At 41.3% G+C, this 13,317-nt stretch overlaps 1 protein-coding gene across 6 annotated transcripts in view; it reads left to right on the forward strand.

The window, feature by feature from the left end:
- Positions 1–13,317, forward strand: part of LOC129851184 (voltage-dependent calcium channel subunit alpha-2/delta-2-like) — a 460,295-nt gene that overhangs the window by 332,407 nt on the left and 114,571 nt on the right. For all 6 annotated transcript variants that reach the window (XM_055917548.1, XM_055917549.1, XM_055917550.1 and 3 more), the window contains one exon: positions 8,886–9,027. In XM_055917548.1, the coding sequence (XP_055773523.1) occupies positions 8,886–9,027 (142 nt within the window). The remainder of the gene's footprint in view (positions 1–8,885; positions 9,028–13,317) is intronic.

The raw sequence follows: 13,317 nt of genomic DNA on the forward strand, positions 1-13,317 counted from the left end.
ATCGATCAAGATGATGAGACACACAAGTATAGGGACAAAGTGAAGGAGTAATTCAGCTGGTCGGGCACGAGGAGTATGTGTCAGGGGCTTCTAACGATCGCAGATTACAAAAAGAAAGCCAGTCACGTTGCGAACACCAACGCCGCGCTACCGGACAAGCTAAACACCTTTTTCTCACGCTTCAAGTATTACGACTCTGTGCTGCCGAGGTGAGCCCCTGACGATAAAAGGGGTTACATGCTTACGGTCTCCACGGAGGACATATGTAAGTCATTGAAACGTTTTAACCCTCGCAGGGCTGCCGGCCCAGACGGCTTCTCTAGCCGTGCCCTCAGAGCATGTGTGTGCAGACCAGCTAGCTGATGTGTTTTCTGACATTTTCAATCTCTCTCTAGCTCAGGCAGTTGTTCCCTCCTTCTTCAAGATATCCACTATCATCCCCGTGCCCAATAAAGGGAAAGTAACTGAGCTGAGTGATAACCAACACCTAGCACGTTCTTCCGTCATCATGAAGTGCTTCGAGAGGCTAGTCAAAGTCTATATCACCTCCTCCCTCCCCGACACACTCCACCCTCTCCAATTTGCTTACCGCCCCAGACAGATCCAAGGACAATGCAATTGCCATTACACTGCACACTGCCCTCACACACCTGAACAAAAGGAATGCATTTGTGAGGATGCTGTTCACTGACTACAGCTCGGCCTTCAATACCATAGTGTCGTCTAAGCTCACCACAAAGCTCACGGCCCTGGGACTGAACTCATCCTTATGCAACTGGGTCCTGGACTTCCTGACGGGCCACCCCCAGGTGGTGAAAGTAGGCAACGTCATCTCCTCCACACTGATCTTCAACATGTGGGCCCCGCAAGGGTGCGTCCTCAGTCCCCTCCTGTACTCCCTGTAAACCCACGACTGCATAGCCTCACACAGTTCCACCTCCATCATCAAGTTTGCTGAGACACCACAGTAGTAGGTAGACCTGATTACCAACTATGACGAGACAACCTACAAAGAGGAGGTAGGCACTCTGACTGCGTGCTGCCAGGTAAATAACCTCTCCCTCAACGTCAGCAAAACAAAGGAGCTGATTGTGGAATTCAGGAGGAGCAAGGTTGGGCACTCCCCCATCCTCATCAACGGGGCCGCAGTGGAGACGTTAAAAAAACGTCAAAAAAATCTCTGGGAAGCTGGAATGGTCAAACCACACGGACACCATGGTGAAGAAGGCATGACAATGACTCTTCGACCTCGACTCTTCAACACCAGTTGTCACAGGAAGGCTAAGAAGATCATCAGGGACCTCAGACACCCAAGCTACGCCCTGTTCGCGGGCAGTATAGGAGCATCATGGCAAAAACTGTCAGACTAGCCAATCGATTCAACCCCCAGACCATCAGGATGCTGAAAAGCCACCACTAGTCAGTGACCTGCTCCCCCTGTCCCCCTGTCCCCCTGTGCATGTGACGAATAAACTCTAATCTAATCTAACCCTGGGCTTTTGACAATTAACTGTTTTCATTGTCAGGTTCCAATTATAAATCCATCTTACTATGAATTTAATACACACACAGACACACATTGACACATTAAATGTCATAGGCATGATGTCTTGGCCTGTCTTTTTGGTCCCAGCACCACCGCATTTTCTGTCAGTTCACTCTTAGAAAAGGGGGTTCCAAAAGGGTTCTTTGCAGATGGATAGGGTTCTACCAAGAACCGTTTTGATCAGAAGAACCCTTTTTGGAAGACAAGGGTTCTTTGTAAGGCAAAGGGTTCTACCTATAACCTTTAACATCCTAAGAACTGTTTTTTGAAGAAAGGGTTATTTGATGATTAAAATAATTCAGTCAAGAAGGATTCTTTGGCAGACAAGAAAGGTTCTATATAGAACCATATATACAGTAATATTTCCCAGCATGCTCTATTGCAGGGATAATTTTCAGAATTGTTTGTTTTACTGTAATATCTGTGTTTTTGCATGTACATTGATTGGTTGATTAATTTTATGCTACACAAAGATAAATAACATACCGTTTTCTAAACTAATCCAATCTGTTGAAGTTATTACATCCGTTACTGAGATGGCTTTTCAAGTTTAGATGATTGAGGTAGTCTCAGTATTCAATCATCCCTACCCTGCCAGTCATTCTGAATGCAGGTTCCGGGTGGTACAAAATTCCACTTGTTGGATATCCTTACTCTGGCTGGATTCCAATAGGAATTACACATTGCTTTGCAAGCCAGCATAATGTGACTTGCAGGCCTGATGTAACCTGTAAACTAGGAGATTCGTAACACCACTGTGTTAGGGTATAACTAGGACCTCAAAGAAAGGCCTTATGATATATTTGATGTATTGTCATAAATAATAACATTTTAAAAGCTAATAAGGCTGGTGGAACCGTTCATAGAGGGTTCTAGGAAGCGCCGTCCAAAGATAAAATGGTTCTCGGTAGAACCCTTCAAAGAAGTTTCTAGGAAGAACCTTTAGATGATACAATTGTCCTTGGTACAACCCTTCATAGAGGGTTCTAGGTAGAACCATATACAGGGGGTTCTTTGAAGAATCCTACATAGAGGGTTCTATAAATAACCCTCTGCAAAGGGTTCTAACCAGCACCAAAAAGGGTTCCCTTATGGGGACAAACTGAAGAACCCTGTATGGTTCTACTTAGCACATATCTTCTAGGAGTGTAGAATAATATGTTATTGATTTTAGAGTTGTATTTTCTGCCATTGTTGGGGGGAAATCTCTCTGCAAGAAATACCCAAATGAAAGAGACAAGATCAGGCCCCCCAATAGAAGATTATTACTTAGGCTTCAGCAGAGAACAGACAACGCTCACTCGGGGTGAAATTGCAATGGTCTGTGTTATGCATTATCTCACTTTGATTTGATACTGTTATTTTGCTGCTAGTGAAATACGTATAAATTGTAAATTATGTTCCAAGGTAACGATTTGGTTGAGGGCAAGTAGCAGAGATGTTGGCCATCTAGCTGGCAAAACTATTATTATTCTAGCTTGGCATTCCATTTGAAACACAGAGTCATTTAGTGTTTTGATTTTCTTTGCATTACATTACACTGTGAAAACCTAGTTTGTTTCTACTTCAAGGTCTCAGAGCGAGTGACGTCATTAGTTAGCCATTTCACAACGGTTACACTCACCCCTCTTTGACCTTCTCCTTCTGCGCAGCAACCCCAGCAGCTTGGCCAAGGCCAACTGAGCCAACTAGGCTCGAACCATGGACCCTCTGAAAACATCAACAGCTGCCTTCCATGAAGCATCATTACCTATTGCTCCACAAAAGCCGCGTGAAACAACTACTTCAAAGTCTCAGAGCTAGTGATTTCACCGATTGAAAAGCTAGCCATTTCAAACTGGTTGCACACACACACACACACACACACACACACACAATAATATCAAAGGGATAAGTTGGATCAGGAGCGAGAGATGATTGTAGTCTGGGTGAGCCCTGGATGGGTAAAGGTGGAAATAAAAGAGTCTTCAAAAGGTCGTTCCTGGCCTCTTCAACCTTTAATTAAACATTGAGAATGGGGAGATAAAATTAACAATTTGGCTAATGAATCGAGCAAAACAGGTGGTGGATGGCTGAAGAAAATGAACCAATCAGTCTTTCCTGTGTGGATTTATTTAGCTCCTAATTAGAAGCTGCCTTGGTTAATTATGATTGGGCTCTTCGGGGAAAAAGGGCCTCACTGAAATGACAGTCAGGCTGATGGATAAACAAACACTGGGACGGGACTCCATAGTACGCTGCTGATGCACGAGGGGTTTCTGAAGCCAATCACCTTCGCCGTTATTGATAACTTGGCTTCTCTAAGCCAATCATCTTCACTGTAAATGATGTAATAATTTTCTCTAAGCCAATCACTTTCACTGTAAATAATGCAACCATTTTCTCTAAGCCAATCCCCTTCACCCTCTAACCGAGACTTTTTTCGTAACTAAAGCTTCCAGCATTCCTAACCCACTTTCTCTGTATCTGATAAACCATCATCTCTAACCTAATCATCTTCACCGATGAACCAGCAAGTCCTACCTAATCACCCATGCCACCAAACTGCCCTTAACACAATGTCCTCGCGTGTTTGAAGGACTGCATCAGTAATCGAGTGAACCTCTCTGATAGACCAACATCCAACTCTAACCCTCTCACCCTTGCTGATGCAAATGAATAAGCATGATCATGAACACATTCATTGTCTTTGCTGTAATATCGCTAGACTAGTATTATATTTGTCAACCAATCTTCAATGTCACTGCCACACAATCCACTTTTACCTTGTCACCAGCAACATTAGTGTTGCTGTTAAAAGCAGCACATCTTATCACGTACCTGTTCCACGTACCTCAACTCATGGTTGAGTGGGGCAGGTTTACATTGGGATGCAGTTGGAGATGATTGACAGGTAAAGAGTGAGAAAACGAACAGGAAGGTTTAGGCAGAATTAATAGATGAGTTGAGGAATAGGAGACCGTTTAAGAGATATAAATTGAAAATGTGGCTGTGGAAGTTTTATTGTAATGTTCTTACTGTCAAATGTGTGGTGAGGAGTGAATAGGGAGAGATAGGACTCAGAGATGGGGGAGTGCCAAGTCTGGTAGGTTTTTGTAAGTCTGCATAAGAAAGGGGAAACCTGGTGGAGATTAAAGTGATGACACAAGGGCCATAGCCAGAGAGTATAGCCAGAGAGTGCAGCCAGAGAGTATAGCCAGAGAGTATAGCCTGAGAGTGTAGCCAGAGAGTGAAGCCAGAGAGTGTAGCCAGAGAGTGCAGCCAGAGAGTATAGCCAGAGAGTGTAGCCAGAGAGTGTTGCCAGAGAGTGTAGCCAGAGAGTGAAGCCAGAGCATGTAGCCAGAGAGTGCAGCCAGAGAGTATAGCCAGAGAGTATAGCCAGAGAGTATAGCCAGAGAGTGTAGCCAGAGAGTGTAGCCAGATAGTGTAGCCAGAGAGTGTAGCCAGGGAGTGTAGCCAGAGAGTGTAGCCAGGGAGTGTAGCCAGGTAGTATAGCCAGAGAGTATAGCCAGACAGTATAGCCAGAGAGTGCAGCCAGACAGTATAGCCAGAGAGTGCAGCCAGAGAGTGTAGCCAGAGAGTGCAGCCAGACAGTATAGCCAGAGAGTGCAGCCAGAGCGTGTAGCCAGAGAGTGCAGCCAGAGAGTATAGCCAGAGAGTGTAGCCAGAGAGTGTAGCCAGGGAGTGTAGCCAGATAGTGTAGCCAGAGAGTAAAGCCAGAGAGTGAAGCCAGAGAGTGTAGCCAGAGAATATAGCCAGAGCGTGTAGCCAGAGAGTGTAGCCAGAGAGTGCAGCCAGAGAGTATAGCCTGGAGTGTGAGTTTTATAACGGAACGTTTGTATCGATTTTTGCTAATGTTTGTCACCTTTGATTTACAATCATGTATGTGCATGAACTGCATGTGTATGTGTGAGAGCGACACACGCAGAGCGGGAGACAGAGACAGTTGACATATGTCTGATGATGCGTTTCCTGTAAGGTAGCATGTTGTCCTGGTCTGTCACTAAAATGTCGCTATCGTTGACATTCAGTGGACTATCTTCACAACTGTCCCCCTGCTCTGCTCTTACCTTCACTTCCAACAACAGCTTGCAATTGCTTTTTAATAGACAATTAAAGACAGGCCATCGATCAATTCCTGCACAGGGCATGAGGCTTGAATACAAATTTGTGAAAAAACAAACAGTTTTTATCATGTCAAATCCAATGAACCCTTGCTACTCCATTAAAGAGAAATATATGGGCATGTCTCAGTGTGTACTGTACTGTATTGTATTGTACTGTACTGTACTGTAGTGTACTGTACTGTACTGTATTTGAGTATTTGTTTTTTGTCTTAGTTTTATTTTTGTTCTGCCTGCCACCACCCTCCTCTTCGGATGTGTGAGTATTTGTGTTATGCACTGACATGTGTCTGTCAGTTTTAGGATTGTATTTTATTACACTTATAATACAGTATGCACAGTATATATGTATTTTGCGCGTAGATTAACAATTGTGTATGTTTTGGCTTCCCTTTCCTTATGGTATGCGTTGCATGCTACATATTCAGCATGACTTCCTCTCATACCTTCTCATTGGTGGTAATCTCTCCGTGGGCAGATTGTGCGTGTAGATCGAGAGAATCTGCCAGGACTGAATGGGATGCGTGAGATCCCAACAGCATTAGTTTCGGTGTTGGGGTTTTCCTCACTGGTTATTTGGACATTTCAGGATTGGGCAAAGGCGGTGCTTAAACTCCAGTGCTTCACGTGTGTGCCCACACAGATCGGAGGGTGAAGACTCTGAATTTCTAATACGTACAGTACCTTCAGAAAGTATTCACATACAGTACTTGACATTTTCCACATTCTGTTGTGTTACAGCCTGAATTACATTTTTACCAAATGTTAGTTGAGTCACTGGTCTACGACACACAATACCCCATAATGTCAAAGTGGAATTATGTTTTTCAACATATTTACTAATTAATTCAAAATGAAAAGATAAAATGTCTTCAGTCAATAAGTATTGATACCCTTTGTTATGACAAGCCTAAATAAGTTCAGGAGTAAAAATGTACTTAACAAGTCATATAATAAGTTGCATGGACTCTGTGTGCAATAATTGTGTAAAACAAGATTTTTGAATGACTACTTCATCTCTGTACCCCACACATACAATTATCAGTAAGGTCCCTCAGTCGAGCAGTGAATTTCAAACCCAGATTCAACCATAAAGACCAGGGAGGTTTTCCAATGCCTCGCAAAAAAAGGGAACCTATTGGTAGATGGGTAAAAATAAAAAAAGCTATGAAAAACAATGAATATCCCTTTGAGGATGTTGAAGTTATTAATTACACTTCAAATGGTGTATCAATACACCCAGTCACTACGAAGATACAGGCGGTTCCCAGAGAGGATGGAAACTGCTCAGGGATTTTACCATGAGGCCAATGGTGACTTTTAAACAGTTACAGAGTTTAATGGCTGTGATAGGAGAAAACTGAGGATGGGTCAACAACATTGTAGTTACTCCACAATACTAACATAATTGACAGTGAAAAGAAGGAAGCCTGTACAAAATAAATATATTCCAAAAGATGCATTTTGTGTGCAAAAAAAGTAACACTAAAAAAAAAGTTGTAAAACAATTACCTTTTTGCCCTTATGTTTGGGGCAAATCCAATACAACACATTACTGTGTACCACTCTCCATATTTTCAAACATAGTGATGGCTGCATCCTGTTCTGGGTATGCTTGTAATTGTTAAGAACCTGGGAGTTTTTCAGGATAAAAAATAAATGTAATGGAGATAAGCACAGGCAAAATCCTAGAGGAAAACCTGGTTCAGTCTGCTTTCCACCAGACACTGGGAGATAAATTCATATTTCAGCAGGACACTAAGCTACAACACAAGGCCAGATCTACACTGGATTTGCTTACCAAGAAGACAGTGAATGTTCCTCAGCGGCAGTTTTTACTTAAATCTTTTTGAAATCTATAGCACGACCTGAAAATGGTTGTTTAGTAATGATCAACAACCAATTTGACAGAGCTTGAAGAATTTTGAAAAGAATAATGGGCAAATGTTGCACAATTCAGGTGTGGAAAGCTCTTAGAGACTTACCCAGAAAGACTCACAGCTGTAATCACTGCCCATGTGCTTCTACAAAGTATTGACTCAGGGGTGTGAATACTTATGTAAATAAGATATTCTATATTTAATTTTCAATAAATTTCTAAATACATGTTTTCACTTTGTCATTATGAGGTATTGTGTGTAGGTGGGTGAGAAATAAATATATTTAATCTATTTTGAATTCAGAATAAGTCAAGGGGTATTAATACTAACTGAAGGCCCTGTATGAACACAGAAGATAATCATGCAGCTGACCAAATTACGCAAAATTTAACTTCTAGGTTAATGGAGAATTACATTTATGGTATTAGATACAGTATGTGCTATATTTTGTCAGTATGCACCTTGCAGCATATTAGTGAGATCCCTTAGGATTTGGAGGCACAGATAAATGAATAAGCTCCACCAGAGGATGTGTTTAGATCTAACTCCTATTTATTTTCACATGATTGGCTCTTGAAAAGGCAAGGCTTGTCCTCTGTCGATAGCTAATCAAGATTGAATCCTAAATGTCACATTAATAGGAAAAGTTTTACATCCACATTTCTTTTGTCCTTATTTGACATTTGTCACTTTGTGAAAGTAATGTACCGGGCTAACCCAGCTAAATACTAATGGAAGAGGTCATCCTCTCAGTAAACACATTATAGCTCTATAGCTCTGTGTTGTGTGCTAGTGGGTAGGCTACAGAATAATAGACATTCTGTTGTTCTGAATGTCTAACATAACACAAGGCAGCTCCAGCTGGCTTCCTAACCTAACACTGCATGGGCGTAGTGGAGATGCAGCCTGTGTGGGTGGCAGAGAAAGCTGTGATTAAGTAGTGTTGGTTGTTAGTTATTATTGTCAGGCTTAATTTGTGTACCACCTAATGTGTCTGTGATAGCCATCTTGGACACTAATTGATTCCAACTGTTTTGTGTCTACTTTGATACCTGCTGTTGCTTTGTGACGAGGCAAAGAATAGAAGGCAAATCCAAACCCAGCCTAAAAAGCGGTGTAATTGCTGTTTTTGTAGTTTAATCCAGGAGTGTGCATGTGTGCTTCTGTGTGTATGTGCGTGTGCCTGTGCATTCCATCCTTTGTGAGTGTGTTCCTGTTTGTTTGTGGCTTTGCGGGGCGGATATCTGTTTGTGTTCGTCTGTCTGCATTTCCTCCTGTACTGTACTTATCTCATTAACAGTGTGTTTCTTTTTCTGTGTATTTCTCTCTGTGCAGACGGAGGACGGAGATGGGGAAGAGAACCTGATGGAGAACCCCTACTCCATGAAGCTGGAGTTTGTGGACGATCCCAACTTTAAAAACAAGGTCAACTACTCCTACAGTGCCGTCCAGATCCCCACAGACATCTATAAGGGCTGTAAGTACCAAGCTACACAGGCATCCACACACACGATCTGACCTTTTTGGGAAAGGAAAAAAGATACCTAGCAGTTGCACAACTGGATACATTCAACCAAAATGTGTCTTCTGCATTAGAGAGGTGCGGGGGGCTGCTTTAATAGACATCCACATCATCAGCGCCCAGTTGTTGTAGGAGGTTAACTGCCTTGCTCAAGGGCAGAACGGCAGATTTTTCCACTTTGTTGGCTCATGGATTCGAACCAGCGACCCTTCGGTTACTGGCCGCTAGGCTACCTACCACCCTGTTTTGCTAGGTTACATACAACTTTTTTTATTACACATGTTCTAACAGGATAAATCCTTGAGATGCCTCATTTTGTTTCTGAGGGGGTCCTGAGCGGCAGGGAGAACAGGTCATAATTGTCACGCTCGTCGAAATGAATGGACCAAGGCGCAGCGTGCGTAGAGTTCCACATATTTTAATAAATCGAAACTCACCAAAGAAAACAAACAAGCACAAACGAAATGTGACGTTCAGGGCTGCTCACAGGCAGCTACACAAAAACAAGATCCCACAAACTAAAGGTGGAAAAAAGGCTGCCTAAGTATGATCCCCAATCAGAGACAATGATAGACAGTTGCCTCTGATTGGGAACCATACCCGGCCAACAAAGAAATAGAAAAACTAGAATGCCCACCCAAATCACACCCTGACCTAACCAAATAGAGAAATAAAAAGGCTCTCTAAGGTCAGGGCGTGACAATAATAACTCCTGGAATGGAGTCAATGGAATGGTATCAAGCTTGGTTTCAATGTGGTCAATAATGTACTATTCCACTGACTCTATTCCACTGACGTCCTTGACCTCAGCAGCCTCCAATGGTGTGAGTTGAGCACTGTATCCTGCTCCTCTGTGTATCAGTCAACACACGCTTATTGTAACATAATAGGACATGGCAGTAGTGTTCCCACAGTAGCTGTGTGTGTGTGTGTGTGTGTGTGTGTGTGTGTGTGTGTGTGTGTGTGTGTGTGTGTGTGTGTGTGTGTGTGTGTGTGTGTGTGTGTGTGTGTGTGTGTGTGTGTGTGTGTGTGTGTGTGTGTGTGTGTGTGTGCGCGTGCGCACGTGGATTGTGTGGGCGTGGATAGATTCCTCTGTTCTCTGTTCCTGGACACCTCTGTTCCTGGTCTGCCATACCTGGTACCTCACAGCACAACGGGCATAACTCCCTCCTTGGGAGTCATCCACAAATTGACAAAAGTGAACACGTACCTGCTGGGGCTGTAATCTCGCAGTCACCCTTTATTTTCTCTCTAACCAACAAACCAAAATTGGTTCTGTGAAAGTTCCCAGGACATTTGTTAGGTTACGGAAAATGTTCACATTAACACAAAACTGTCCAGTTGTGCTAATGACTATAGAATTTTTATATAAAACATTCACCCGGTGTTGCAAGAACATTCCTAGAACACATTTAATCTGTTCTTTAAAGGTTCCCATGATGTTTAATTTGGTTCTAGGAACAGTCTGGTGAGAACATTGTGGGGACATCACTATATGTTTCCAAAACCCCAAAAGTATCCAGTTGTTCGGATGATTCTACAATGTTTCATATAGGGTGCAAAAAACATTCCCCTGACGTTACAAGAACGTTCCCAGAACACATTTAGTCTGTTATTTAAAGGGTCCCAAATGTTTCTTGTTGGAAAGTTGTGGAGATATATCAAGAGATAGGTTCCCAAAACACTAAAACTGTCCAGTTGTGCTGACAGTCAGATAATGTTTGTATCAGGGTGCACAAAACATTCCTTTGATGTTGCAAGAATGTTGACAGAACAGCCTTTCTGAGTTCTTTAAAAGTTCTCATAATGTTTAATTAGGTTGTGGGAACAGTGTGTGTACATTGCAAGAGATATGTTCCCAAAACACAAAATATGCTCAGCTGTGATGACATTCATATAATGTTTAAGTTAGGTTGCACAGGACATTCCCTTAATGTTGTAAGAATGTTTACAGAACATGTGGTCTACGTTCTTTAAAGGTTTCTAGAACATTTAATTAAGTTATGGGAGTTGTCTGGGATGTTGTGCGAATATTCTCATATTCCCACAATATTGCACAATGTTCCACAATTTCCAAATAAATCAATTTTCATGACGTTCATAGCATATTTCTTTTAGGTTTAACATAATATTCTATTAATATTCATGCAATTTATAAAATGTTATATTTAAGTTTGACCTATTATTGCCACAACTGTATTGTGATTTAGAGACACATGGAATTTTAAATTTGTTACAAGGACACAGCATATGAAGAGGATGGAATGATTTTAATAAATCAGAAATGGTGTTCTGTGTCCTGATTGTCCATATTAGACCCTGCCAGGATGCAGATATCCCCAGGTGGCACAGAGGGTTAATGATCTGGCTGCAGATCCAAAGATTGCAGGTTAAATCCCTCATATTCTTTAACCATGTTTCTTTTGAGAAAAAAAAACTGGCATCGAGGCTCAGATGTACTCTACTAAAAGAGAACGATGCCTTTTAATCATCCAGATTTGTAAATCCAGTCAGATATTCAGAATTTAGACTAACAGTAAAAAATAAAACATTTTGTAACAATTAACTGTTCAACTTCTTAGAAAATACAACCCTGTCTTATTTTTCATGATCTGAGAAGCAAAAGTGTTCCTAGATCAGCACTCAGAGTCCTGGATACCTTGTGAACATGGACCCAGAAGTACGCAGCTTATACAGAGGATGGGGAAGTGATAGTGACTAACCCAGTTAACCGTTAGTTATGTCTAAGAAGGTTTAAAAGGAAGCATGGAATTCCTGATTGAGCATACAGCCATGGCTATATATTGAAAAAAAAGAAGCCATAAGAGCACTTCCCTAGTGGCACAGAGTATGAAAGACCTGGCTTGGGAACCAAACATTGCAGGTACAAACCCCACATGTGCAGATTGTCAACATATGAAGTGTAAAACATATGGTTAAATTTGTATGATTAAATGCTGTTCAAATATCTTCTAGATTAAAATACTGTGTGTCTATCACCTTGGAGTGGGCCAACAATACAGTCATTAAATCTGGATGGGAACATAATGGGGATGTATTCCAATTGGCTTTAAGAGCTACAAATGAGAATGTTGTGGTAATATTAGTTCAAACTTTAATATAACATTTTCTAAATGGTTTTGAAATGTTCTGAGGACCACCAAGACAAGGTAAAATGTATATTGTTTGAATATTCATAGGATATTATGTTAAGCCTAAAGCCAGTACGCTATGAATGTAATAAAAACTGACTCATTTCGAAATTGTGGAACATTGTGCCACATTGTGGGAATGTTCTGTTCGACCGTTTTGAATATCACAATACTATTCTTGCAACGTCCCAGATAATTCCCATAACTTCATAACATTTTCTTGGAACCTTTAAAGAACTTTGACCATGTGTTCTGTCAACATTCTTACAGAATGAAGGGAATGTCCTGTACAACCTAACTTAAACATTGTATGAATGTCATCACAACTGAGAATATTTTGTGTTTTAGGAACCTATCTCTTGTAATGTACCCACACTGTTCCCACAACCTAATTAAATGTTTTGGGAACCTTTAAAGCCTGTTCTGTCAACATTACTGCAACACCAAAATAACGTTTTGTGCACCCTGATACAAACATTATCTGAATGTCAGCACAACTGGACAGTTTTAGTGTTTTGGGAACATATCTCTTGATATATCCCCACAATGTTCCCACAACCTAGACAAATGTGTTAGGACTTTTTAAGAACATAAAACTGTGTTTTGGTAAAGTTCTCGTCACATCAGGTGAATGTTTTTTTGCACCCTAAAAGAAACATTGTATAATCATCCGTACAACTGAACAGTTTTTGTGTTTTGGGAACATATAGTTTGTGATGTCCCCACAATGTTCCTATCAGACTGTTCCCACAACCTAATGAAACATTCTAGGAACCTTTAAAGAACAGACAAAGTGTGTTTTGTGAACGTTCTTGCAATATCAGATGAATGTTTTATATAAATGTTGTATAATCATCCGCACGACTGGACAGTTTTGTGTTATGAGAACATTTGCCACAACCTAGCAAATTTTCTGGGAACTTTCACATAACCAATTTTGGTTTGCTGGGAAAATATGACTGATACATTGTGTTATTACATTACCTGGAAACCTAATGAGAACTTTTTGAGAACGTTCTGTGGTGGTTGTTTCAGATTTTGTGCACAACATTTAAATTAATGTCATGAGAACATTCCAAGGATATTTAATTTA

The sequence above is a fragment of the Salvelinus fontinalis genome, chromosome 3 (assembly GCF_029448725.1).
Source record: "Salvelinus fontinalis isolate EN_2023a chromosome 3, ASM2944872v1, whole genome shotgun sequence".
NCBI classification, from domain to species: Eukaryota; Metazoa; Chordata; class Actinopteri; order Salmoniformes; family Salmonidae; genus Salvelinus; species Salvelinus fontinalis.